Here is a 26,126-nt window from a genome sequence, read left to right as displayed (position 1 = left end):
CGGCCAAGACGACGCCTCGGCTCACTGCTGCCCCTCAGAGTGAAAGCGATAAGAGCTCTCCAGAGTCAGGGGGTCAGCAAGGTTATAATACTGCAATATTTCACAAAAACACCTCATTTTAATGTTCCTATCTAGAGCTGTGGACAAGCTGGTCCAACAGAGACGGGAACTATTTCCAGTACCTTCTCAGGAGGGGTGGGTGACATCAAACAATGTTGCTTTAATTTGATGTTATGACATTTGACCTAATATGTGCCCTGTGATTGGCTGGCCACCACTCCAAGGTGCACCCCGCCTCTCGCAGGAAGACAGCAGTGGACAATCTGTGTCCAATACTCCAACACTTGGGTTCAAAGTGCTTGGGATTCAGATCATATGGACCATTTCTTCCAATCACGGCTCTCCACTCTCTTGAAAGGGTGAAGGAAAATAAATTTCTCAATCACAATTGATGAAAATATGATCTGGAAACCTCATATTACAAAACAATTTTTTTCTCAATCAGAAATCACTCCACACTTTGTGTGGAAATATGGGCTAATAACTATAAAATCTTCACTTGCTAAATGTACTGCAAAAAAGGCCAGTAAGGATAATTCATAATGCCGCCTACAGAGAACATACTAACTCCTTATTTCTAAAATCACAAATACTTCAACTTGCTGATGTAGTTCATCTTCAAACTGTTAAAATAATGCATAAGGCTAAAAATGCATACTGTATGGTCATATCACTTCGTACTTCTGTACATGACAAAAACAAATTAAACATTAAAAAAAATATCATATTATATCACTTCATACTTTGGTACGTGAAGTAAAAGTAAATAAAGTAAGAATAAGTAAAAAAATAAATAAAAAATAAAACAAAAAAATAATAAATAATTAAATATTATTGAATTAAATACAAAAATAATAAAATAAAATAACTTCAATTATATTAGGAAAGCAGGAAGTGAACAAACGTAACAGTTACTGATTGTAAAAGCACCAGATGGAGGGGTAGGATTTAAAAAGCTTTGCTTCTTCCTACTCCTTTTGGACATGTGGAACTGTGAACTGATTATGGGATGCATTCAATTGTAATCTGATGCATGTTCAAATGAAATAAAACCATTACCATTACCATTACCATTACCTCTCAGCGTCCAATCTCCAGAAGTCCCTGTTGGAATCCAAAACGTGTGGATACTAGGACTTAACGTTCTCCTCTACTGTTGAATTTTATTTGCGCTGCATTCAAGTGAAGCACAACAACGCCGCACGCTCTGGCATGATATGAAGACGTTGCACGGTGCTGCTGCAGGATTTTTCTGTCCTTAAAAATTGTGCCAAAAAGTGAAACATCCCACGTGCGTTCTCGAGAGTGAAGAAACGCTTAAACTGCGGCTTCTCTGCTTTTTACACATCACAAATATCCACAAACGCCCTTGGAGACGCTTTTCTATTCAGTCAACCTGCAACCGATTTTCACTGAGTGCAGTGCAGGAGATAGAAAATGCTTCTGTGGACTCCCAGTGGTGAGAAACCAAGGGGAAAAAAAAAGTCGAAAAACAGCCCATTTCAACACGCTTTAGAGGCTGAATTCATAAAGTTGCTGAATATTGTGTGTGCAGCCAACATAATTGCAGACTTTTTGTCTTCCACATCATTTTTATGAGAAAAAAAATTATCAATCTTGCTGTCTTTATCGAGACAGAAAAAGACGAGGAGAGCTGGCTCTGTCCAGGGTCCTGACTGTGTGGCCTACACGCTAACCACCATCGGACTATTAGGAGACATTTTTGGAGGGAAAAAAAAGTGATGACATCATTCATTCATTTTCTACTACTTTTCCTCACAAAGGTTGCGGGGGTGCTGGAGCCTATCCCTGCTGTCTTCAGACGCGAGGCGGGGTACACCCTTGACTGGTGGCCAGCCAATCACAGGTCACATATAGAAGTGATGACAACATTTCTGATATTATAAATTAAAGGAATTAATTATTATCTTTTTTTTTTAAGTAAAAAATTACGGTAATCATGACAAAAATTACAAAACAGTCAATGGTATGATGACAAAAAATTGGATGTTTCCAAGAAAATGAAGAAAATTCATATTATGAAAAATAAGATTTAAGGTGGGCTGCACAGCGGTTGAGTGGTTAGTGCGCAGGCCAGACAGCTAGGAGACCTGAGTACAATTCCACCCTGGGCCATCTCTGTGTGGAGTCGCCGTGCATGCGTGGGTTTTCTCCGGGTACTCCGGTACTCCGGAAGTGGTACAATTTTGGCTTCTTTTGTTCTTATTCTGGCTGCACGGCGGTCAGAGTGGTTAGCGTGCAGGCCTCACAACTAGGTAACCCGAGTTCGATTTCTGTGTGGAGTCTCTGTGTGGAGTTTGCATGTTCTCCCAGTGCATGCGTGGGTTTTTTCCGGGTACTCCGGTTTCCTCCCACATTCCAAAAACATGCTAGGTTAATTTGCGATGGTTGTTTGTCTATATGTGCCCTGTGATTGGCTGGCCACCAGTCCAGGGTGTACCCCGCCTCTCACCTGAAGACAGCTGGGATAGGCTCCAGCACCCCCTGCGATCCTTGTGAGGATAATTGGTAGAAAATGAATGAATGAAGATGTGAGGTTCTGAAAACCAATTATTAGATATTTTTTTGTCTTATTGCCCAAACAAAGTAATAAAAAAAACCCTGCATTAGATTAAGAAATTAAAGTCATAATTCTCCAAAACTTTATAATTTAAATTTAAATTTAAATTTATAAAAGTTTTTATTCTTTTGCTGTTTCTCGGCAGTGGCACGAATGCTACTTTGCATGAACGCAAGCAGCTTGTTTTGCGGCGTGTTTGTACCATTATTCAGCATTTTGTTCTTTCAAGCTACAATGAATACATTGAAAAGCATGGAAGAGTAGTTTCATTTACACACACACACATCAAGACACAACTTTAGATTCCAATCAGAGAGTCCTTGGCTCCAAGCGTCCAGGGGTGGACGTCTCCTTGGCATGTGTGTAATCAGGGATGAGAGGAAGCGTTGCCACGGCGAATGTAGCAATTAAAGCCAGCCGATTGGCTTCAGCGGCCAAAACAATGTCTTACACAACAGATTGCGGTCTGACAGCAGCAGCTGTAATTCATTAATTACGCTGATAAAAAAAAAGATGGCAGCTCCGCCAAGCAAAGTCATGCTGCCGCTAACTGCTAATTGCGTGTCCTGTAGGCCCGCTTCTCGTAAGTCAGCCGTGACCCCTGTTCTTAAAGGAACGGTCACACTTTTGGAAAAAAAAAACTCATATCACCATTGTCTACAATTACAACCTATTTCTTAGTTTGGATTTATGATCGTCAAATGCTAACTTTTCATTATCACCTTATAAAAAAAAAATTAAATAAAAATAACTACAAATTTAAATAAGTAAAATTAAAAATGAATAAAGTAAAATAAAATAAAAATAAATTAAATTAGAATTTAACTTCCTACTCCTTTTGTTGAACTGTGAACTGATTATGTGATGCATTCAGATGTAACTACGTCATCAAAGCAACCAATGTAGAACCTTTGTTATTTATTATTTATTCTTCTAATTCTTGTATATATTCTTCATTTATTCTTCTAATTTCTAATTTCTATATTCTGTACAATAATACTATCTTGCACTGAAAATGGAGCTGCTGCAATTTTATTCTACTATATGTAAAATGACAATAAAGGGCATTCTCATTCTGATTTTTTTCCCCACATTTTTAACTGATTTTCTTACAACTTTATTTTTATAAATATGTGTTTTTGCCCTTCCTCGAATGATGACTAGAGAAAATGTTTTATTCGTAGCATTTTTTTCCTCCCCAAAATTCCAACTTGAGCGTTGTGGGTCCATTTTTTTGGGTCGCTGGTCGTTGTTGAGTAAAATATGATAATATTATAACATATTTGACTGATGTTTTAGAGCCCTGGCTGTGGGTCTGACTATCTAGCCTGAACTTCTCTGTCTCACGCACCAGCTCAAGTTCCTTCCCCAACATAGAGGTGACATTCAATGAGTTAAGAGATCTGCAGGCCGCCACCGCCAGCTTGCTCTGCACCAAAGAGCTGTATACCTTCTTAAGCATGAACACTTTTTCTTATAACACAATAACAGTAAAAGCAGGAAAAACCAAGCACCGTGTCTTGTTATCAACAATCAGGTAAAGTATTAACAGTTTAACTCGGTTTTACGTTTGTAAGACCTTGCTCACCTTGTCAGAGAGGTTCTTCAGCGCCTCCCTGAGCCCCGGCGCGGATCGCTCCTGAGCAGCTTGTAGGAGTTGGTCGGCTAAGCTTGTGATGAGCGGCTGCAGGAGGCTGACGCTGCTCAGAACCTCCTGAGCTTTGGCCGTGTGCTCTGGGGAGTAGTAGATACACTGGTAGGCGGTGCTGAAGCTGCAGACATTGACAGACAAGAATTTGTCTTGTTAGCAACAGTGACGTTGTCTTACAAGACAGGAAGTTAGCAGGGAACGCTGCAAAACGTTGAAAGGCCACTTGTTGAAATATCTGAAGCAAATAAAAAGAAGCCATTGGCATTACATTAGTGGTTAACTTCTTTTTACGCTTTTGTGAAAAAAAATGAGATGTGCATACTTCATTAATTCATTCATTTTCTACAGCTTTTCCTCACAAGGGTAGCGAGGGTTGCTGGAGCCTATCCCAGCTGTCCTCGGGCGAGAGGCGGGGTGCACCCTGGACTGGCGGCCAGCCAATCACAGGGCACATATAGACAAACAACCATTCACACTCACATTCATACCTATGGACAATTTGGAGTCGCCAATTAACCTAGCATGTTTTTGGAATGTGGGAGGAAACTGGAGTACCCGGAGAAAACCCACACATGCACGGGTAGAACATGCAAACTCCACACATAGATGGCTGAGGGTGGAATTGAACCCTGGTTTCTTAGCTGTGAGGTTTGCGCGCTAACCACCCTATACTTCATTAGCCTAAAAGTGTTTAAAATGTATGTTAATGTAATACTGTTTGACACTGTAGACTTATTGAATGGGAACTATTAAGCTCATAGTATTGTATTGAGTTGTGGACTCGTATAGAGCAGCTACACACAATAACACGCACAGAAAACATTCGAGATCTTCCAGAATCTGCACCCATTCCAGCTGGATTTCCTTGGATTTGCAAAATGGTCTGTTTTTATTTATTCCACCCATGGCCACTCCGCTGTGATTGGTCACACTGCATATTGGGTAAGAGCAGTGTAAAGGTGACTATAGGGGTGTTACTTCATGTCTAGAGGGCTCTAAAAACGTTGAAAAACCTATTTAGAAGGTAGTAAACAGGTTTTCTATGCTTAATACTTTTTACTATGTCTTATTATGTTGACTATATTGGGTAATAGGACTGTAAAGGTGACTATAGGGGTGTTACTTCATGTCTAGAGGGCTCTAAAATGTTAAAAAGCCTGTTTAGAAGGTTTCTATGCTCTAACTACAAAAACATTACATTTATAAAGCTGCTAAGCGTTCCTAAGGACTTTCAGACCACTGCTGAAACCAACTTTCTAATTTTGTAAGTAGAGGAGTTGAAAATAAATGAATGAACCCTTTGGAGGGCTGCTTGAAAAGTGTTTGGGACCGACTGGTAGCTCATGAGATACTGGTTGGAGACCGTTGACTGATATCTGTGAGCTTGTAATTTGCACCCTGCTCCCTGTATGCACAGTCTAGCATAATGCTACACAGACAACAGCTTACCTACGCAAAATAAACACAGCTAGGACACTGATAAATTGTTACTCTGAAAAAACGAGAGTTGAGAGCCATCAGAAACTTATATACAACATTGTAACTACATTTATTGGTCAGAAAAGTGGAAAAAGCACAATAGGTCCACTTTAAGGTTATGGTTATGATGATTATGATTAATTATTGTAATAAAACAATCAAATAAAACACACATTACTGTATTTTTACATCCAACATAAACCACGACACATAAAACATAAAATAACATTTGTGTGCTGCTGTCCAAATGATAACGTTGACTTCCAAGCCCTCGCGAGCATTTTGTTCAAGCCGTTCGGCTGTCAAATTAGTCCCGGACGTCATCCCATGTGTTGCTTTATGAATATTTAAATCATTCCTGTATTTCCAGGAGGGAAGCCATTTCATCTGAGACGCCCCCCGCCCTAAAAAAAAACCCCAACTCTTGTCACTCTGTAGATCTGAGTGGGGAGGGGGACGGGGGTGGGGGGGGTCTCACCACTCCAGTGAGAACACTCTCCCAGGGTTAATGTAATGACTTAGAATGAGTTTGTGCTGACTTCCTGCCATGAGCCAGGCAGTCATTTGTAAAGCTTGCAGCAAATTTACAGTCAGTGCTGCACATCGTCTATGTAGGCCAGGCCCTGCAGTCACTTCCCATGACTTCATTGAAGACAGCCAGAGATTCTCTGCATGCAGGGATCTTTCAAAAGCTGGCCTGCAGACCACTGGTGGTCCACAAGACAGCCTCACAAATTAACATACATTCATTCATTTTCTACCGCTTATAATCACGAGGGTCGCAGAAGGAGAAGGGTCTTCGGGCGAGAGGCGGGGTACACCCTGGACTGGTCGCGAGCCAATCACAGACAAATGAACACTTTAAGATATTATTGTCAAAATTTTTGTAACCAAATAAACCACTGTTAACATAAAGCATCTATTTCAAACAGAGTGGGGAAGAAGGACAAACTAAGAAACAAAAAAAACAACTTACCACTTCCACACAGAACGGGAGGAGAACATGGCCGGCTCCATGTAGTGTGAAGGTAACGTAATGTCATGTCATGTTTCATCAGTTACTGACCCCTAGTGTCCAGAATACTACATAAAACATTCATTCATTTTCTACCGCGTATAATCACGAGGGTCGCAGAAGGTGCTGGAGCCTATCCCAGCTGTCTTCAGGCGAGAAGCGGGGTACACCCTGGACTGGTCACCAGCCAATGACAGACAAATGAACACTTAAAAGAGATTATTGTCTATATTTTTGTGACCAAATAAACACTGTTAACATAAATCACCTATTCCAAACAAAGTGGGGAAGAAGGACAAACTACGAAACAATTTTTTTAACCACTTCCACACAGAACGGGAGGAGAAATTTTTTTTTCACTATGTCATGCGGGACATGCCATGGCTGGCTCCATGTAGTGTTTGCCTAATAGGCCCATCGTCAACCACAAAAAAGCAGCCATTTATTAATGAATTTTAAAAAATCACGATTAATTTACATATTAATGAAATATGTATATATATTTTTGTTTAATTCATAAAAAACATTTTTTTGTATTTTTTGAATAGGTGTGCTGTCCTCACGTGTCTGTATGCTGCTAGACAGCCAGCGAACCAATGAAGAAAACTACAAGGCTTGCTTTTCTTGCTTTAAAAATAAATGGTAACTGAAACATACAGAAAAAATAAAATAAAATTCCAATACTGCTCATGTTTCAGGCTAAACACACATCACATCATCCCACCCACACCTATGGTCATGAGCTTTGGGTCATGACCGAAAGAATGAGATCGCGGATACAGGCGGCTGAAATGAGTTTCCTCCGTAGGGTAGCTGGACTCACCCTAAGAGATAGGGTGAGGAGCTCAGCCATCCGGGAGGGGCTCAGAGTAGAGCCGCCTCTCCTTCACATCGAGAGGAGTCAGTTGAGGTGGCTCGGGCATCTAGTCCGGATGCCTCCCGGACGCCTCCCTGGTGAGGTGTTCCGGGCATGCCCAGTCGGGAAAAGGCCCCGGGGCAGACCTAGGACACGCTGGAGGGACTATGTCTCACAGCTGGCCTGGGAACGCCTTGGTGTCCTCCTGGTGGAGCTGGAGGAGGTGGCCGGGGACCGGGAAGTCTGGGCTTAACTTCTAAGACTGCTGCCCCCGCGACCCGGACCCGGATAAGCGGAGGAAAATGGATGGATGGATGGATGGATGGATTGCCGTACACCAACTTGCAAATGCAAGCTAGCAGTAGCATCAAGCTAGCGAACTTGACAAAACAAGTACAACTTTTGAAATAGCAGATGCATCTATGTAAGTGCTTTATACACCAATTATACTTACAAAGACGATAATTTCCCAAGAAACAAGCGTTAAGAGCAACTTTCAGCGTGTTTATGAGGTTTCCGGTTTCCTGCTTTTCACCGAGAGAAAAACGACAAAGCTTGTCTATATGCGAGAGCACTCTCTAGTGGCCCAAAACGATACTTTCTAGAGAAGATGTCTCACTCTTTAAACTTTTTAACTTTTTAACAATATTTATTAGAACTTTTAGGTATTTATTACTTTAATTTTAACTAACTTATGAAACGTATGAATTATTATTATATTATTATAATTATTATATTATATATATATACATTATTATTATGATGTCTTTGACCCGCATGTGGTCCGCATTAGGAAGCAATGTAGCTATACAGTACACATCTATGTAGTCAATGCCATATGTAAAAAAAATGGAGTTTATTCAAACCAAAAAAAAATCCACTTTAACTCAATAGCAGAGTTCATGAAAAGTTGTCAAAAGAAGTCCACTTCCTCCGCCACTGACATTTAATAACCGTCCTGTTGACTCCTAAGTACAAATCCAATCCCATTAGGGAAGCGTGTGCGACCGGCAGTAATGAATGTCGGGAGGCGTCAGCTGATGCTGAGGATGCCGGGCGAGGGTGAGACGGCTTTAATTGCCTCATCAGCGTTTGCCAACAGTGTGAGCTCAGCGCTGACTCCATGTAAGGTTTGCACATCAAGCCTCAGGTGTGTTTCACGCCTCCGTTGGTGCAGCCGTGGGGTCTTACCAACAAGAGGTACGCTCATGAATTCCAACCGGTCTCAAAACAAGCGTAAATGTTAGGTGGTAAACAGGTTTTCTATGCTTAATACTTCTTATTATGTCGACTATATTGGGTAATAGGACTGTAAAAGTGACCATAAGGGTGTTACTTCATGTCTAGAGGGCTCTAAAAATGTTAAAAAGCCTATATAGAAGGTAGTAAACAGGTTGTCTATGCTTAATACTTCTTATTATCTCTTATTATGTCGACTATATTGGGTAATAGGAGTGTAAAGGTGACTATAGGGGTGTTACTTCATGTTTAGAGGGCTCTAAAAATGTTAAAAAGCCTATATAGAAGGTAGTAAACAGGTTTTCTATGCTTAATACTTCTTACTATCTCTTATTATGTCGACTATATTGGGTAATAGAAGTGTAAAGATGACTATAGGGGTGTTACTTCATGTCTAGAGGGCTCTAAAAATGTTAAAAAGGCTATTTAGAAGGTGGTAAACGGGTTTTCTATGCTTAATACTTCTTACTATGTCTTATTATGTCGACTACATTGGGTAATAGAAGTGTAAAGGCAACTATAGGGGTGCTACTTCATGTCTAGAGGGCTCTAAAAATGTTTAAAAAACCCATTTAGAAGGTAGTAAACAGGTTTTCTATGCTCTAATTACAAAAATATATACGTATAAAGGAATCCTACTTTGCGAATATTCACTCATCAAGGCCAGATCTGGAACCAAATAACAGCCTTAAACGAGGGGTTACTATAGTCAGGGGTGTCAAAGTCAGGCCTGGGGGCCATTTGTGGTCCACAGCATGTTTCTTCTTCACATTTTATACACTAAACACAGACTATTAAAAACGAGAAATGACAAAATATCACATTAACACCAAAACAAAACAAAATGTAGGCTATTGTTGCTGTAAATATATTCACTTGAATAAGAGGAAGAAGATGGATGGATTCAAAATTCATCCATCAAGGTCCTTTAAGCTACAAGCTGACATTAAAGGGAACATTCAGGGTTCTTGGATTGGGCCTGAAGTGTTGCACCAAACTCCAAATCTCACTTTTGTGAGATCCTCTAAGACATTCCCACACATCGACATTTCGAATTGCACATTGTTCATCAGAATAACCCCAAATTAACGTAAGATTAGAGCACCTCAGCACCTCTAAAGCGTACTGGGTTCCATTAAAAATGCGAGCAATTAAAGCAAGGCCGCATGTTTTAAAAGGAAGATAAATGTTCGCAAAGAATACTAAACGCAAATATTGATTCAACTCTTTCAAAGCCCATCCAGCAAGACAAACTACTATCACTACCGTTGCCAAGTCGGGCCCAACGCACGGTTTTTTAATAGATGCTGAAAGCTCCACCTCCCCACCATCTCAAATCTCCCCCCCCTCCAACTCCCAGACTCCCTTCTAGGGCGCTGGAACAAAGACAAATTGCTCTTTTATTGGCCTCCTGCTAACACCTCTGCTGCTCCGGCTTCTTTTCTCTGTCCGTCTCCATCTGTGATGGACTAATATCACGCCGAACAGATTACAATAGTTGGATGGAGGCCAGGGAAAGTCTGCTTGTGGACAAAATGAATGTTTTATTAAGCACTTTTTGATGGCTTAGAATTGTGTTAATCATTTGCAGAGCGGCCCCTCCCTACGGGAAAGAACCCCCCCCCCCTGCGTGAAGTCCGAAAGAAAAGACAGGTAAATAAAATGGCAGAATTCACCCACTTTATAGGACAGTCACAGGTGGTGTAATGGTACAGTTTGTCCTTTCATATTTTTCATTAGCAATGACAATGTCGACATTATTTTATTATTAACGGTACTGCCGGTCAGTAGCGGCGATCCGCCCAGAGCGTCAGTAATTCAAGCCTGAACCGCCACTGCTGCCAATATTCCAACTTTAAAGCTGAACACACGATACTTATATGTAATACTCCATGTTTTGTTAGGCTACTGACAAAATATGTGGGCAAACTACGGCTCGGGGGCCACATCCGGCCCGCCAAGTGTTTAAATACGGTCCGCCCGTTCTTTCTAAAGTATTTCATTGAAACTTAACATATAACCTGGCATCATGGGCCAACATTGAGCCAACTGTTTGATGGTTTAGGTAGCTTTTTAAATTTTTTTTAATCAATTTGGTTATGAAAAAAAATTATTAAAAAAAACTTAAACTATATTGGGAAAAAAATAAAAATAAAAATAAAAATAAAAATAAAAATAAAAATAAAAATAAAAATAAAAATAAAAATAAAAATAAAAATAAAAATAAAAATAAAAATAAAAATAAAAATAAAAATAAAAATAAAAATAAAAATAAAAAATAAAAAAAAATTAAAATTAAAATTAAAATTAAAATTAAACTATATTAGGAAAGCAGGAAGTGAACAAATGTAACAGTTACTGATTGTAAAAGTACAGATGGAGGGGTAGGATTTAATAAGCTTTGCTTCTTCCTACTCCTTTTGGATATGTGGAACTGTGAACTGATTAATTGATAGATTCATGATTAATTGACTGATTAACATTCAATTGTAATCTGATGTATGTTCAAATGAAATAAAACCATTACCATTACTTGATGTGGTCTGCTGTTTACAAAGTGCTCCTGAAAAAAGGGTCACAAGCACATATAGATAGATACATATAGATACAATAATTCCAGGTGGACTGTTAGAATGATATGTGTAAAATATATAATTTGCCCCCCGTCAATTTTGTTAAATCGATGCGGCCCAAGAGTCCAAAAATTTGCCCACCCCTGCAATAGAGTGAGGTTCCCAAAGCCGCCCTTTCAAGTAAGTACCCTACCCTACCATCAAGTGTTTTTACAACTGAACTGAAGGCTGATTATTTTTAAATAACAATCAATAGACCGCACTTCCTCTTGTGTTATTGACGTCTTTTGAGCATTTGATTAGCTTTGAGCTCCAGGCCACTTAGGAAGGATTAAAGATTTCATTGTAGAAAAATGATTATTTTTCATGAAAGCTGGGCATTGTAATCCTAACTAATGTTTCCTATCGTGTAAAAAAATGTCCTTTGGGTTTTTGTTGCTGTTTAAGTGTCAAACAAAAGCCCAACCATGTGAAATAACGAACAGCGCATAACTTAAGCACACAGCAAACTGACACCGAATCCAATTCCTGATGAGGACTGACAATTGGCCGGGTCAAAACACGGATAAGGTCAAGCGCAAGGCTCGACTCGGCAGCTATCCAGTCGAGCGGAAAATTGGAAACTTTAAGCTACAGCGAGTCATTAGCTAAGTCAAATATGAAACAAAAAAAAGCTTTGTCTCCCGGAAGAATGGCGTCTGAAGTTTAATCTGCCATTCGGAGAAAAAAAAATGCTTTTCACTTGAATGGATTCTTTACAATATGCTAACCTTATCAGCATTCATGCTACACTCGCTAGATACCGCCACAGGTCACCTGAAGCGTGAAGACAAGACGTCTTCCTGTTTTTTTTTTTATCGTCACTAAAAGTTCCTTTAAGTCCTCGTTTTCTGCATCCATTTTATTAGCTCTTCTCTAGCCACTCTACTCCTCATACTCCAAACTCCACTGCTAATTGGATCTGGCGTGGACGGTAATGGCTTTGTAATCTACAGGGGAGCTCAGTGGGGATGGGGGGGCGGGCGGCGGGGGCGGGGACCCTCAGCCTTCATTTCTTCTGGCATCACTCAAGTGACCGCAAGAGTGACAGGTGTTGCACATCAAACAGGTCCAGACTGCAAAGTGTGCAGGATGCTGATCACAGCTGGGGGGGTTGGGGGGGGGGGGGGGGGTGGTATCAGTAAGGCAGCCCCCCCCCGAGGGGTGGAGAGGGGTGGGGGGCACACTTGAGACATATTAGCTTATCATCCAGGAGCACCACGGTTTAGAAAAAAGTCTTTGGCAAAATCTTGTTTTGGGTCTTATCTCCTTTTTCTAGTGCAGGGATTCCCAAAGTGGTGGGCCGTGGTGGTACTGCAGGTGGGCCATGAGAGGTCATTAAAAATATTATTTTTTCATTATTCATTCATTTTTTACTGCTTATCCTCACAAGGGTCGTAGGGGGTGCTGGAGCCTATCCCAGCTGTCTTTTTCATTATAATTTTTTATTATTTTTATTGTAACAATTAAAAAAATATTTATGGGCCCAAGTAATAACCTATTGAGTGTTATTGACCTGTCACAATATTTTAGGAACCTTATATAGTTTATGATTGGAACGTAGCTCTCTGGTCATCATGCCAGTCTTGAATGCAGTTATGAAAAGTATGAGAATTAATTCCGTCTTGTGTGTACACCACAGATTAAAAGTTTGTGCTTCCTTTATCCCCCTGCTTTCATTTCAATCCTGAATCTTTAAAATAATAATAATTATTATTATTATTATTATCTTTATAATAATAATATAATATAACTATATATAATTATATAATTATAATATAATTAATTATTAATATACTACCATTATAATAATATAATAATAATATAATAATAATATTGATGTTATAATATAATATTATAAATATAATATAATAATAATAATAATAATGATAATGATAATAATAATAATAATAATAATAATAATAATAATAATAATAATAATAATAATAATAATAATAATAATAATAATAATAATAATAATAATAATAATAATAATAATAATAATAATAATAATAATAATAATTCAAATCAAATCAACTTTATTTGTAGAGCACTTTTCCTGCATAGAATTAAAATTAAAAACAATTACCACAATTAAAAGGAAAAACAATTACTAAGACATGGCATGGCACTATTATTATTATCATGGCATTATTATTATTACTGTAATTATCATATTATATTTATAATAATAATCATATTATTATTATTGTTATTATTATTATTATTATTATTATTATTATTAGTAGTAGTAGTAGTAGTAGTAGTAGTAGTAGTAGTAGTAGTAGTAGTAGTAGTAGTATTAGTATTAGTATTATTATTATTATTATTGGGCTGGCTTGCATTGTGGAGGAGTCTTTACAGACACGGCGTTACAGAGGTGGGGCTCAGTACTCAGTGGACACAACACCTCAGCCATTTTGGTTGAAGAATGCGTTTTTTCCAAATCAAAGTGGTCCTAGACGATTTTTAGACTTTATATGAGACGCACCGCTAAAGCTAAATTGAGTTTTCAGGAGAAACATAGCTCAAAAGTTTGCCTTTCCAGACCAAAACACAAAATTCTGGTCGGAGCGTGTTACTGTACACATTTCCAAAAATATTTTCTTTACCTTTTCTTCTCGGTTTCATATCTGCTGAGAAGACGTTGCAGACCGCCACCCTTGAAGCCCTGGAAGTGTGCGGCGGGAGCACCGACGGTGACGATGTCGTAGGACGCGTCTGTAAAGACAGAAACGCCATCAAGTATGCTCTTCTTTTTTTTTCGAGACACTGATGGAGTGAGATGTCGAGATTGCTGGAATTGTTGAGTGGCGGCGACAAGATGGTCATGAATATGCCAGACAACAAATATTCTTGGTAAGTACGTTGACGACAGCGACATCCCACACACACACTCACACTCACACACATATACACACTCTGTCAATTTGTATTGCGAAGATATAGCTCTATCATTAGCTGTGCAGCGGGGCTCTCTCAGGAGCGGCGGTGCCACATCCAAGTGTTCAATGTCACGGCGCCTCCATTCCGTCTGCACATGGCGGCAAAATAAACACTTCACAGATAAGACAGTGGGCCCAAAGGTGCTTTTGACGGGAGATGTTGGGAAGGAGAACTAGATGAGGCCGCTGATTAAATCAGGAAAACAAAGAGACGGGGGAAAGACGGTTGAGTGGTTCAGGGCTTGGTTTGTGTGGTTTGAACGTGTGTGTGTTTTATGCTTTGGAGTGGTATTTGGTATAATAATAATAATAATATTTGGTACAGCTGAATAAAGTAATATTCTGCTAACATGAAGATGATAATTAGAATGGGGAAATTCTCCATAATATTTATAATTTTTATATTATATGTAATATAATAATATATATTTAATAATATAATATTACATATGTATATGTAATTTTATATTATATTTTATATTATACATTTATAATTGTTTATAATATTTTTTACAAAGAGGTTTATTTAAGAATGAATTTAATCAGTAGATATTTTTATATTATATTATTATTATAATATATTTAATAATATAATATTACAAATGTATATGTAATTTTATATTATATTTGATATTATATATTTATAAATTTTTTAAAATATTTTTTACAAAGAGGTTTATTTAAAAATGAATTTAATCTGTTGATATTTTTATATTATATTATTATTATAAGAATATATTTAATAATATAATATTACATATGTATATGTAATTTTATATTATATTTATATTATATATTTATATTTTTTATAATATTTTTTACAAAGAGGTTTATTTAAAAATGAATTTAATCAGTAGATATTTTTATATTATTATTATTATATATTATTATTATATATATTATATATATTATATTATTATTATTTAATATTATGTATTGGGTCATCAAAAATAGCGGTGGTAACTAATTTATTTCATTTATTCAGATATACAATTTGCTACATTTAAATATGCTGGAAAATATTTCAGACATAGTTGCTAATGCTGATTAATCATGAGTCCTAAGTTTATAAACTGATTAATCTGATTAAAATTTTTAATCATTTGACAGCCCAAATGATATATTATTATGTGATAATTCATTAAATAAACATATATTAATTTTTTATCAATATTATCAAATAGCTAACCACTCGGCGGTTGAGTGGTTAGCGCACAGACCTCACAGCTAGGAGACCCGAGTTCAATTCCACCCTCGGCCATCTCTTTGTGGAGTTTGCATGTTTTCCCCGTGCATTGGCTAATCCAATTTTAAAGGTGACTATAGGGCTGTTATTTCATGTCTAGATGTCTCTAATGATATTAAAAACCATATTGAGAAAATCCTAAACAATGAAAATATTTAATTTATTAACAGTGAATCCTTTATCACGGAAAATGTATCACAGTCTGGAACAAATTAACCGCTATAAACGAGGAATGACTGTATTTTCATAATATCTTTTCTTGTGATATTATACTTCATTCTCATAAAATGACCACAGTTTTGGCACATGACGACATTTCTGTGAAATTACAACTTTTGCCGTTGATATTGTCTCACAAAATATACATTTTGTTACGTTACAATTTCCTCATCACGTTGCTACTTTATTCCCATAAACATTTCTGTTGCAAATGTGTTACATAACTCACTATTTTATTCTTAAGTTACATTTTTCTCGTCTTTTTCGCATTATTGATACCTTATTGATCGGAGTTTGCATGTTCTCCCCGTGCATGCATGGGTTTTCTCCGGGTATTCCGGTTTCCTCCCACATTCCAAAAAAAAACATGCTAGGTTAATTGGCGACTCCAAATTGTCCATAGGTATGAATGTGAGTGTGAATGGTTGTTTGTCTATATGTGCCCTGTGATTGGCTGGCCACCAGTGCAGGGTGTACCCCGCCTCTTGCTCGAAGAAGACAGCTGGGATAGGCTCCAGCACCCCCACGGCCCTCATGAGGATAAGCGGTAGAAAATGAATGAATGAATGAATGAATGAATGGTAATTATTTTAAATTTTTGTTAATTAATATTTTATTTAATATAATAATAATGCTAATAATTATTATCAGCATTAGTATCCCTGAAGGATCATTCCATATTTTTTTTTTGTGTTAATAACAATATTTTACATCTCAACAGTTTTGTTTTTTTTGCAATTTTGAGAATTGTTTTCAACAATTATTTTGATATGAAAGGTTTGTTTGTTTGTTCGTGAAGTCAAGATGAAACTGTACTTTACTGTACAGCAACTATTTTCCAATTCAAAATAAAATCGAAATTTTTGTTCTGAGTTTTGTTCTGACACAAAGAAAAGAAACTGACGCGAACACGGACGAAGCGCCTGGCGAGTGTAACTCGGGCTAAGCTTTAATTGTATCGTCTGAGTGTATTGTTAAATAGTACAACAAAGCGACTACAAGCATATATTTTAAAAAATGACAAAAAGTACAAACATATACCAATATAAGTGCAAATGAGTAAAACCGATCCCTACAAACTCATCTTAATAAAGACAGAATTAGTGAATATTAATTATAATTCAACCCATAACCTCTGCATGACATCCTAGCCTAGACTACGGTCACCGAAAACTCCACGTCACCCCCCAGCAAACCACCCAATACAGAAACCAGTGACTTGGCTCCACTTCCATTAATCATGCCTGTGTCTGGGCCGTGTAGTACTTTTTACCCAAGTCCCCGTGGGTATTTTTTTTTTTTTTCAGACGTCCGAGTTCATTTTAATTAGTTCTCACTGCACCAAAAGTACAGGGAAGTGTACTTGTGTGTATTTTTTTCAGGACACAATGACACAGTCGGTGTGCTAGTTTGTGTCCTCTGATGTCGACCCCTCGCTGGAACAAAATCCGCCCGACACTTAAGGACAGTTTTACTTTCTTGAAGCCATTTTTTTAGTAGAATACAACACACAATGTTCCACAAAATGATTGACTCCATAGAGAACAATGTCATATGAAGCTGACGTTGCCCTAAAAATGAAAAGCGGACTGACAGGAGGTGTGAAAGACGAGGTGTCCGACAGTCAGCGTGAGACGGTACGGTGAACAAAAATGAGGTTCGCTACCTGTCTTTCTGGGACACGTCACCCTCATCCTCTGGGTGTGCAGGTTTATTGGGACAAACTCCAGACATTTCTGGGCTTTGCAGCAACTTGGCTTGAAGGACGGACCTAGAAAAACACACAGTGTGTTAAGTCACATTATCTTGTCACACACAAACGTGACAGTGTGTGTGTGTGTGTGTGTAGCATACAGAAAGTCAACACCAATACTGGAAAAACACATTCAATCACAAATTTTAATTAAAAAAAAAAAACGTTTTCAGTAATGAGTTACATTAGAAATAGGCAAATAATTAACTTGCATATTATTACAATAATTATATAAATGATGCAATTGTAAAATAATATAATAATATATAATCATTATTTAATAATATGATACATAATTATTGGAAATGCATATTTATATATTTTATAAAATTATATAGCTGTATTATTGTATTTATTCATGCCTAATTTGACTTAAGGTTTGTGTAAAATGGTATATTTGTTTATTTATGCCTGTTAGAGAGACTTAAATGTGAAAATATAAATTTAACCATTTACTGGTTATACTAGATTACAATAATAAATGCTTTTCATAACAATAACAATAACAAAATATATAAAAATAACAAAAATATTACTATATTAATAATATTACAATATTGTTTTTATTATTTAAAAATATATTGTAAAATGATATAATAATATATAATAATTATTAAATAATATGATACATAATTATTGGAAATATATATTTATAGATATTTTATAAAATAATATAGGTGTATTATTGTATTTATTCATGCCTAATTTGACTTAAGGTTTGTGTAAAATGGCATATTTATTTATTTATTTATTTATGCCTGTTAGAGAGACTTTACCATTTACTGGTTATACTAGATTACAATAATAAATGGTTTTCATAAAAATAAAAATAAAAATAAAAATAAAAATAAAAATAAAAATAAAAATAAAAATAAAAATAAAAATAAAAATAAAAATAAAAATAAAAATAAAAATAAAAATAAAAATAAAAATAAAAATAAAAATAAAAATAAAAATAAAAATAAAAATAAAAAAGTGCCATTTTCTAATGCCATATAATGAATAAATATGAATATAATAATGAAATGAATAAATGAATATATTTAAGCCTATTAGTCAGTAAAATATGTATCGATTTAGTATTTTAGAACCTATTTCTGCCAATTTTGGCTATGGTTACCAGTTATGGTTCCATTCCCAATAAATTAAGTTTATAAAGTCATATGTCCCTCATTTATTATTAAACCAGCCTTGTGGGCATGGCCGACACACTCAATTTTGTCTTTCATTGACACAGTCACAGATGAGCTCTGTAAACTCTGCCCAGCAACAAGTATCCAATCAAATGTGCGTCATAATGAGGTAAAATAATCAGAGCCACTCTGTTGAGCAGTGTTGTAGTTTTTCCTGCGGGGGTAGCCTACCTGAACGGTTGCTTTTCCCCGACAAAAAAAAAACTCGGTCGGTGTGGACCTAACTCAGCATATTTCCACACTGCCTTTTAATAAAGGCCAACATTAATGGGGGCTGGCTGAGCACGAGCGGACTGATGCAGCTGCTGACTCTTGGGGCTTGGATGAATTAGCCCCATCAAAGGCCATCTGTTGGCCCAGGTGTGTGTGTGTATGTATGTGTGTGTGTGTGTGTGTGTGTGACAGCAGGGCTGAATGCCAACGCCAGCCCACATCTGGCCAACACTTTTCCTTTCAATCTTTTATGTGATTTCTTCGCTCTTTTTCATAATGCTGTGATTGGCCCATGCGGCGAGCGGCAGGCGATAGTCACGGGGCTGGGTGGGGGGGCGAAGGGGGGGGGGGGGGGGGGGGGGCAGTTGGCTTGAGGACAAGCCAAGCGGAGAAAAAGCCGTGTTGGAAGAACAGCTTCTTGTAAGTGATGTCTGACAGATGAGTGTGCGCCCCCCCACCCCCCCCTTACTTCTTCTTCACAGTCCTGCTGTGGTGGATGTGTGGGAGACGTGTGGAGACACGCTGCTCAAGCACACCAGTAACACTGCTGCTTAAGTCATGTTGACTTAATATTACACTTTCTTTCTTGTCAATTGTACTTTGCTAGCTCGACACGTACGGTACATATTAAGTGGATCCATTTTAAAGGAGAACTATTACGCTTTTTTCCACTTTTCTGACTTATAAATGTAGTTAGAATGTTGTATTCGTGTGTTAAATGATGCCAAAGCTTCAGCTAATGAGGTTTGCACACTTGGAAGTGACCCCTTAAAGACGTTTAGTATAGCACTGAATGCTCAGTTTCAGAAGGTGTGGTAAAACAGCCTCTTTGTGATGTCACAGAGGGACGGACTTCCTTATATGGTCGTAGCAATGTCTCCCAGGAAGTGTTTCTTTGGGTGTAAGAGAAAGCTAAATTTGTTTACAATTTTTTAACGAGGAAAACATCAAGCACAAGTGGTTGGAGTTCCTGATTCCCGACCAATAAAATAAAATTATTTTAATCTGTCAACAGTATTTCACACGGGACGGGTTTTGTGAACCTGGGCCACTATGCAGCTAGACTAGCAGTGGTTGGCTTATTTTGACAATTTTGTGAGTAAGAATGTTAAGAAACGGCTGCACGGTGACAAAGTGGTTAGCATGTGGGCCTCACAGCTAGGAACCCCGAGTTCAATTCCACCCTCGACCATCTCTGTGTGGAGTTTGCATGTTCTCTCCGTGCATGCGTGGGTTTTCTCCGGGTACTCCGGTTTCCTCCCACATTCCAAAAAAAACATGCTAGGTTAATTAGCGACTCCAAATTGTCCATAGGTATGAATGTGAGTGTGAATGGTTGTTTGTCTATTTGTGCCCTGTGATTGGCTGGCCACCAGTCCAGGGTGTACCCCGCCTCTCGCCTGAAGACAGCTGGGATAGGCTCCAGCACCCCCCGCGACCGTTGTGAGGATAAGAAGTAGAAAATGAATGAATGAATGAATTTTAGAGCCCTCTGGACATGAAGTAACACCCCTATAGTGAACTTTATACTCATATTACCCAATATAGTAGATATAATAAGAGAAAATAAGATGTTTTTACGATGCATGGCGGACGAGTGATTAGTGCGAGGGCCTCACAGCTAGGACACCCGGGTTCAATACCACCCTCGGCCATCTCTGTGTGGAGTTTGCATGTTCTCCCCGTGCATGCGTGGGTTTTCTCCGGGTACTCCGATTTCCTCCCACATTCCAAAAAAACATGCTAGGTTAATTAGCGACTCCAAATTGTCCATAGGTATGAATGTGAGTGTGAATGGTTGTTTGTCTATATGTGCCCTGTGATTGGCTGGCCACCAGTCCAGGGTGTACCCCGCCTCAGCTGGGATAGGCTCCACCATCCCCAGCGACCCTTGTAAGGATAAGCGGTAGAAAATGAATGATTGAATGTTAAGAAACGGTGTGGTGTTTGGTGCAAGGTGCAATATGGTCGCACATGCTCTGTCAATAAAGTTTTACATTGAGTTTTATATTTACTCTCAGCAGGGGTTAATGGTAATGGTAATGGTTTTATTTCATTTGAACATGCATCAGATTACAATTGAGTGCATCCCATAATCAGTTCCCAGTTCCACATGTCCAAAAGGAGTAGGAAGAAGCAAAGCTTATTAAATCCTACCCCTCCATCTGGTACTTTTACAATCAGTAACTGTTACATTTGTTCACTTCCTGCTTTTCTAATATAGTTTAAGTATTTTTTTTAAAAAAAATTTATTTTACCCGATTTGGTTCATCCCGCGTCTCTTTGGGTGTAATGGTATTATTATCAATGAGGAAGTGGCAGCAGCCTGCATGTTGTTCAGCAACAGCTGTCCTCATATACAGTTAATGCCGAGCCAGACGACGGCATGGGAGCTCCTCTTGTGTATTATCCAGATCTGGGCCACACCAGGCGACCCTGTCAGGGACGATACGCAGAGACATGCCTGCCAGCGATTTTGTCTGAGCCCCGGGCAGACATTAACGACCGTCATGGCTCATCAGCAGAGGGATGCATAAAAAGGAGTAGTGTCTCATTTCTTGAGTCCATATTTAAATGTAATTACATTTGTGAATTTTTCTGTTTGATGATACAAAGTAAGAACAAGCTTCGCCAGTTCATTCTTTATTCTGAACTTTTAAGTGCACTTAAAGGGGATCTGTTATGCTCATTTCTGGTCATTTGTATTGAATTGCCGACTCCTGTAGAGCAGCTACACACAATAACCAGCACAAAAAACTTTCTAGATCTTCCAGATTCTTCAGTGTTTCTATTGACGTCCTTCTCATTGACTTCTTTGAGGGCTCACATCCAAATGAGAAAACCTCATTATGTGAAACTTTGGCATAGTTTAACACGAGAATACAACATTCTGTTATGGTTTTATTTCATTTGAACATGCATCAGATTACAATTGAATGCATCCCATAATCAGTTCACAGTCCCACATGTCCAAAAGGAGTAGGAAGAAGCAAAGCTTATTAAATCCTACCCCTCCATCTGGTACTTTTACAATCAGTAACTGTTGCATTTGTTCACTTCCTGCTTTCCTAATATAATTTAAGTTTTTTATTTTTTATATTTTTTATTTTTATAATTGTTTCATTATTATTTAGATTTTTATTAATATTTTTTATTTTTTTTTATAGATAGATAGGTAGGTAGGTAGGTAGACTGACTTCCTTTATTGTCATTGCACCATAACACAGCAGTGAAATTGCCAACCAAATGTTGTTGCCTGGCTCCTGTATAATAATAAATAATACAGTAAACCTCGGATATATCGGACTCGGATATATCGGAAATTCGCTCACAACGGACAGATGAAAAAGAACCAATTTTTCTGTAATGCATTTCCAATAAAAATTCATTGCATATATCGGATTTTTTATAACGGATTTCGCCTATTTCGGACAAAATCTCTAGTCCCGTTCGAATGCATTTCCATTAAATTTCCCTCGCATATATCGGATGGCCGCATCGTGGCGCTCCGATTCGCCGAATCGTGACAGGTCGCTATACGACGTCATTTCACATCCAGGTACATTGGAAACATAGTCAAGGAAGTGCCTTTTTATAATGGATAAAATCCGATTTACGCATATACCGGATATAAATCCGATATATGCGTAAAACGGACATTTTCCGGTATACGCATATAACGGATTTCGCTTATATCGGACAAAACCAGTGGGAACAATTGAATCCAATATATCCGAGGTTTGCTGTAATAATAATAAGAAGAATGTGGTGAATAAATAGATGACATCAAACATGAACAACAATGTACAACATAAACAGTAAATTGCACAAATAATTTAAATAATTATTTAAGTTTTTTTTTAACTTTATTTTATTAATTTTTAATGTTTTATTTTAATTTTTTTGTCATGTACCGAAGTACGAGGTGATATGACCATGCAATGACATAATGGGTACCATTATAACTACATTTATTCTAACTACATACCATTCTAACGACATTTATAGGTCAGAAAAGTGTAAAAATCATAATAGTCCTGCTTCAATGTCATGTATTTGCCAACATGGGGCGAGAGAAAAAAGGAGGAGAGCTGACGGGGAAACAAAAAACCATACAAAATCATACACCAAATATGTTTTGTGCTGTGAATTTGTGCTGTCAATTTTTTATCATCCCACCATCTGCTGGGTTTGTCTGTGCGTTGCAGTGATGAATGTTTACACTAAATGCAGTCAGTGTGTTGTATCTTGCTGTTAACAGACAGCATGCCATGGTGATACTCATTTAAAAAAAAACAAAAAAAAAAAAACGATAAGCCATACTGGGTTTTCATCATATAGCTTCAAAATGTTATGTCTTCCCACACAGTAAGCGTAAACTTTAAATACGACGACTATTGAATTGATAAGCCTTCCAGAGGCCCTGGGTGACCATGCTCAATGCCTGTAGCGTTTGCTGTGCAGCCGAGGACCGCTGCAGCATTTTAATGCGGCGGAGAGAATTCCAAGGACAAGCGACGATGATAAGAGCAGTGAAAGTTAATTTACATGTAGCGGAGAAAAAGCTCGCACAAAGACACCCGAGGAAGACGAACAAGAAGAATAAGAGCCAAGGACAGGCCAAGCGTCTGCGGCTACGCTGCCTTTTGTATGCGTGAACGTATACGCCGGATGGGAGGACAAACAGTCTTACCGGTAACCTTCTCCATTTCAGCCAACGTCTCCTGGTAGGAGTTGATGACGCCTGTGTATCGTGTGATCACTTCTTTGCGTAAGTTGTCCCAGTGAGGAGATAGTTCCCCCAGCTCCTTCAGGTCCTGCACCCTGCAGACAAACCAAATACAAATATTTGTACGGGAGCACTGTGTCTGTGCTTTGGTAATGGTAATGGTAATGGTTTTATTTCATTTGAACATGCATCAGATTACAATTGAGTGCATGCCATAATCAGTTCACAGTTCCACATGTCCAAAAGGAGTAGGAAGAAGCAAAGCTTATTAAATCCTACCCCTCCATCTGGTGGTTTTACAATCATACATTTGTTCACTTCCTGCTTTCCTAATATAGTTTAAGTTGTTTTTTTTACATTTTGTTTTTTTTTAAATTTTTAATTTTTAAAATTGTTAAATTTTTTAATTTAATTTTTATTTTATTTTATTTTTAGCACAATTTTTATTTATTTTTATTTGTACTCCGGTTACCAATGTTAATTGGTAATGGTAATGGTAATGGTTTTATTTAATTTGTTCAAAAATTGTTAAATTTAAATTTTGACATTTTTAGCTAATTGCTTATTTTTAGCCTTATGCATTATTTTAGCTGTTTGAAGATGAACTATATCAGCAAGTTGAAGTATTTGTGATTTTAGAAATAAGGAGTTAGTATGTTCTCTGTAGGCGGCATTATGAATTATCCTTACTGACCTTTTTTGCAGTACATTTAGCGAGTAACGATTGCTTTTACAGTTATTACCCCATATTTCTACACAATAAGTAAGATATGGTAGAACCAGAGAGTGTGTCTTCATTTAAATGAACCAGGCCGACTGTGAATTTTATGTAATTTCAACAAAACATTTTCAATAAAACAATTTCAATAAACATGAATCTTGTACACCTTCATAAACCTTTCATTCATTCATTTTCTACCGCTTTTCCTCACAAGGGTCGCGGGGGGTGCTGGAGTCTATCCCAGCTGGAGAAAACCCACGCATGCACGGGGAGAACATGCAAACTCCACACAGAGATGGCCGAGGGTGGAATCGAACCCTGGTCTCCTAGCTGTGAGGTCTGCACGCTAACCACTCGACCGCCGTGCCGCCCTCCACCACAACATATTTTATAAAAAGCAGGGATCGCTTCCCTTGTCATTCATCCACCCAACCCCCCACTCCCCCACCCCGGCCGTGTTAACCATATCGCCGTATATATCAGCTGCTTGTGTGACGATGAAATCCACAGCGGGACGCAACACTGTCATAATAATGGGCCCATTTTTCCGCAATTAGGCCTACAATAGAACAAAAAACCTTCTTTGTGTCTTGAAATGAAATGTTTCATGTATAAGCGGGACTTCATGTTATTTGTTTGCTCGTTAATGACATGAAGAGGAGGCGGTTCTTTCCATTTTATTTATGCATGACGGTTTATATCCTCATCGGCCATTGTGTTTTTTTTACTAATGAATGATTCCTGGATGCTGTTTTGCATCAGAAAACGATGGTGTGATGATCTGATGGATAAAATAACCCCAAGCAGGGGAGCATCTGCTCGGGGTGATAAGGATGCGGGAGACAGGTTGCCTGCCGCCCATTTAATCAGCATGCTGTTGTACGAGGACGGTAAGGTGCACATCGATGAACAATATGAAGATGAATGGTCACATCTGATCAGCTGATTGAAATGTTTAATGCTACTGTATGTATATATTCAACAATGGAAACACATCACAGTACGGACAAGTTACAGAAACTGGAACCACCGACTTATGGTTGCAAGGACATGATGGCTGCTCTGATTAATAAATGATTTAATTCCATGTAGCACAATGGAGGTCGCTACCTGGTGTCATGGAAATAGGAATGAATGGAAAAAGTCACCAAATGCCCAAATTCCATACAAAGGGTTGACGGATCACAGGTAATAATAATAGTAACAATAATGGATTCAATTTATAATGTGGCTGCACGGTGGACGAGTGGTTAGCACGAAGTCCTCACAGCTGAGTTCAATTCCACCCTCAGTCATCTCTGTGTGGAGTTTGCATGTTCTCCCCGTGATTGGCCACTCCAATTTGTTTGTCTATATGTGCCCTGTGATTGGCTGGCCACCAGTCCAGGGTGTACCCCACCTCTTGCCCGAAGACAGCTGGGATAGGCTCCAGCGACCATTGTGAAGATAAGCAAATGAATGAATGAATGAATTTATAATGCACTTTCCATTCCATTATTCCATTATTAAAAACATGGGGGCAAAAAAATCCCACAAGTATTAAAAACATGGGGGCAAATAAACCTTACAAGTATTAAAAATATGGGGGCAAAAAAATCCCACAAGTATTAAAAA

General features: G+C 38.0%; 1 protein-coding gene across 7 annotated transcripts in view; it reads right to left on the bottom strand.

Moving 5' to 3' along the window:
- inpp4b (inositol polyphosphate-4-phosphatase type II B) overlaps window positions 1-26,126 on the bottom strand; it is a 130,109-nt gene that overhangs the window by 17,711 nt on the left and 86,272 nt on the right. For all 7 annotated transcript variants that reach the window (XR_009131712.1, XM_058082838.1, XM_058082851.1 and 4 more), the window contains 4 exons: window positions 23,756-23,886; window positions 17,570-17,674; window positions 14,106-14,214; window positions 4,230-4,413 (listed from right to left, as the gene is read on the bottom strand). Coding sequence is in view for 6 of the 7 variants with exons in the window: in XM_058082838.1 (XP_057938821.1) it covers window positions 4,230-4,413; window positions 14,106-14,214; window positions 17,570-17,674; window positions 23,756-23,886 (529 nt within the window). In the remaining variant the exon portion in view is untranslated. The remainder of the gene's footprint in view (window positions 1-4,229; window positions 4,414-14,105; window positions 14,215-17,569; window positions 17,675-23,755; window positions 23,887-26,126) is intronic.

The sequence above is a fragment of the Doryrhamphus excisus genome, chromosome 1 (assembly GCF_030265055.1).
Source record: "Doryrhamphus excisus isolate RoL2022-K1 chromosome 1, RoL_Dexc_1.0, whole genome shotgun sequence".
NCBI classification, from domain to species: domain Eukaryota; kingdom Metazoa; phylum Chordata; class Actinopteri; order Syngnathiformes; family Syngnathidae; genus Doryrhamphus; species Doryrhamphus excisus.
The sequence above is the reverse complement of the archived record's forward strand: the minus strand, read 5'-3'. Positions and strand labels throughout refer to the sequence as shown.